Source organism: Poecilia latipinna, unplaced genomic scaffold, assembly GCF_001443285.1.
Source record: "Poecilia latipinna isolate Pla-1442-1.1 unplaced genomic scaffold, P_latipinna-1.0 Scaffold961, whole genome shotgun sequence".
Classification (NCBI taxonomy): Eukaryota; Metazoa; Chordata; class Actinopteri; order Cyprinodontiformes; family Poeciliidae; genus Poecilia; species Poecilia latipinna.
Genome location: NW_015113577.1, coordinates 141,692 through 144,658, shown reverse-complemented (window position 1 = coordinate 144,658; position 2,967 = coordinate 141,692). Strand labels below are relative to the sequence as shown.

General features: G+C 42.6%; 1 protein-coding gene across 2 annotated transcripts in view; it reads right to left on the bottom strand.

Annotated features, from left to right (window-relative positions):
• Window positions 1-2,643, bottom strand: part of pxdn (peroxidasin) — a 53,067-nt gene extending 50,424 nt beyond the window's left edge. For both annotated transcript variants that reach the window (XM_015049833.1, XM_015049834.1), the window contains exon 1: window positions 2,342-2,643. In XM_015049833.1, the coding sequence (XP_014905319.1) occupies window positions 2,342-2,526 (185 nt within the window). In that variant the 5' untranslated portion in view covers window positions 2,527-2,643. The remainder of the gene's footprint in view (window positions 1-2,341) is intronic.
• Between the last annotated feature and the right edge of the window lie 324 nt (window positions 2,644-2,967).

Below are 2,967 nucleotides of genomic sequence, written 5' to 3'. Positions count from 1 at the left end.
TATATATATATATATATATATAATATATATATATATATGTACACACACATATATAGTCATTGAAGCAAAAGTATTAAAATAAGAACATGTTAAATCTGACACATCCATGTGTTTTTCTGATGTTTATAGGGTAACACAAGTATGACTTGTGGGTATTAGCTGACGAGCTAGTTAGTCTGTGAAACCAGCCTGTAATAGCCTTCTTTACAGGCAATTAACGTGTGCCCATTTTAAAATGTTTATTTTTTCAAGTAGTTCGTGACATGCTCTCCTGTGGTGTAGACAGAGATAACAATTGAAGGCTTTTTCTTAAGTCGGCCATAAACAGAGTGCTGGATACTGGCTAGAAAAAGGAGACTGTGGCCCAGTGACAAACAATATATACTTTTTTTTCTGATTCTGGGTATTTACTCATCACATTTTTGAATATGCAAACACAAACGTTTCACAAACTGCGCTCTGTCACTGGTTACTATCAATTCCCAAATTATAACAAAAGGCAGGTTATTTATATAAATCATAGCTCAGTAGTCTTCAATTTGTCCCTTTTAGAGTGCCATGAGAAAAATCCGATTCACAATGTGCACAGTGCATGAGTTCACAAAAAAGAACTCCAGATCTTTTCAAGCCTACCATTTCCAAGATGCAAAGCAAGTGACAGAAAGGGTTCAAAGCATACGCTGACAAAAACAATCTACCGAACCTTGCCTGAACTGTTAACAAATCTGTGAGAAGGAATACACCGGGGTCATTACAGCATTACAGAGAGGGAACGTAATATTCTGTCGCCCCTCAAACAGACAGTCCAAAGAGAAAACAGCTGAATCATTATGATGTAGGCCCGAAGTAATGCAAAGGGTGGAGGAGGGGGACTTTAAACGAGCCCTTGGCACAAAACGTATTCATTGTTTTTAATGTTTTTGTGCTAAAGGACAATGAAACACTGAGTTTTAAGAGTTTAACATGCGTAACGGAAAAGATGCAAAAACCTAATAATGGAGCTAAATTATCTTGAAGCTATAATCTAGCACCCAAAGAGTGAAATACTTTATGTTTAACAGTGAAGGAAAATAACGACCATCTTTAGTTTTCTCCGAGAATCTCTACAACAGCGTCCCGTTTGTCGGAAAAGTGAAAACAGTCCTGATCTTTTCAGAGAACATCCCAGGTCAAGTGTCACTGTAGCACAAAAGTTTGAAAGAACCTAAAGCCGCAGGATTTCAGACAGTGCATTTTCACTTTGACTACAAGCGTCAAACACACAGCTTTGTAATGTGATTCCATAAATTGCAGCACACAAAGAGGCTTCCTCGCAGTCTCACCCAGGAGAACTGCAGTTTTCCGGGAAGCTCAAGGAACATTTCAAATGGCAGACTAAAAGAAGTCACGTCCTGACATGACGGCCCAGCGAAGTGGAGAGAAGAGTGGGGGGAGCAACAAGTGGCTGCAGCTTCAAAGCCCACAGACATAAAAGCTGGTGGGAAACTAGTTTGCTCTCCTGTGCTGATCATCCCTGTAAAATACAGACCCTTCCTGTCGTAGGACTTTCATCCTCCCTTTGAGGGGAATCCGGGAAAAGCTGTGTCCACAGCTGTGGGTTGACCACAGATATTAGAGGACAGAACTTATTCTGAGTGTGTGGCAAGGGTAACTTGTCCATTTGGTGCCATAGAATGTGGCTATTTATAGGGCCACGTTTTTATAGACTGCATTCTGGAGATTTCAGACTGGCACATATCTGGAGGGATTGGCCAGATGTTGAGCTTTGTGTCCAGACAGTCTGTGAAAGGAAACTGTTTAGCACACTCGTGACAAGGAGGAGCCATTCACAAGTGCTTGCTGAGGTAGAAGAATTTCCTTCCTTTCATCTGAAAAGGTCAAACTCAGACAACCAAACTAATCCAGGGTCTATGTCTACACGTTCGACACATATTCATGCTGGAATTTTTGTCCAGTAAGTAACGCCGTACAAGAATTGCTAATGAAATCATATGTGCATGAGTGAAATGCTATTGGCTTATCCTGACCTCAGTTGAAGAACCTTATTTTGCAGCTCTGATCCTCCTTCATGAACTCCAACAAGCAGGTGAAAACATCTTGAGATGTTTTTTTTTTTTCTTAACCTCTGTTCTAAGATCCCTACATGCCTTTTCTACGTGATAAATATTTGTGTTAGGACCCACCTTACCCCAATTCTTCATAAATCAATGTGGAAGAATACCAGAAGTCCCCAGGCTCAATCTAATGCATGCATTAGATTCTCGGTTTATCCGGTGGTGGTTTCCCGTTAGTTAGTGGAGTGAAGGAAGGGGTGAGGTGGGGGGAACAAAACGCTACTTACAGAATGGTTGTCTGCGGAGACACAGCCGGCACGGCTTCCAGGTTCAAATGCATACATCTCACCGTGGTTCGGAAACACAAGCAGCGGCTCGGACAGCAAAGCGCAGACTGCGGTCCGCAGACGAGAAGCGCGAGAAGCGCCAGCAGGCGACGCGGAGAACAGAGCTGGCCTGCCCGGATCGCCATTTCCAGCAGTGAGAGCCGAGCAGAGAGCTGAGAGCGCCAGCTGCCCCGCTCCAACACACACACACACACACACACACACACCCACGCTCTGTCGCTCGCAGACACACACACACACACTCACACACACTGTGGGAGAGGCGGATTCGCGCGCACACACACTGAGACATGCAACAAGTGGGGCAGGGTTACAGTCCTGACAAAGTCCACCCGAAAGCTGAACGGAAAAAAAAAATGTAGATTGCTGAAGTTAATTCATATTAGCTTTACTTTAATCTATCTATCTATCTATCTATCTATCTATCTATCTATCTATCTATCTATCTATCTATCTATCTATCTATCTATCTATCGGAGTCCCGACACTGGCGTAAAAACATAAGTAAACTTTGATGAATCACATTTTATGGAAAGTTGACTTCAACTTCACTGCAGCAGAGCAGT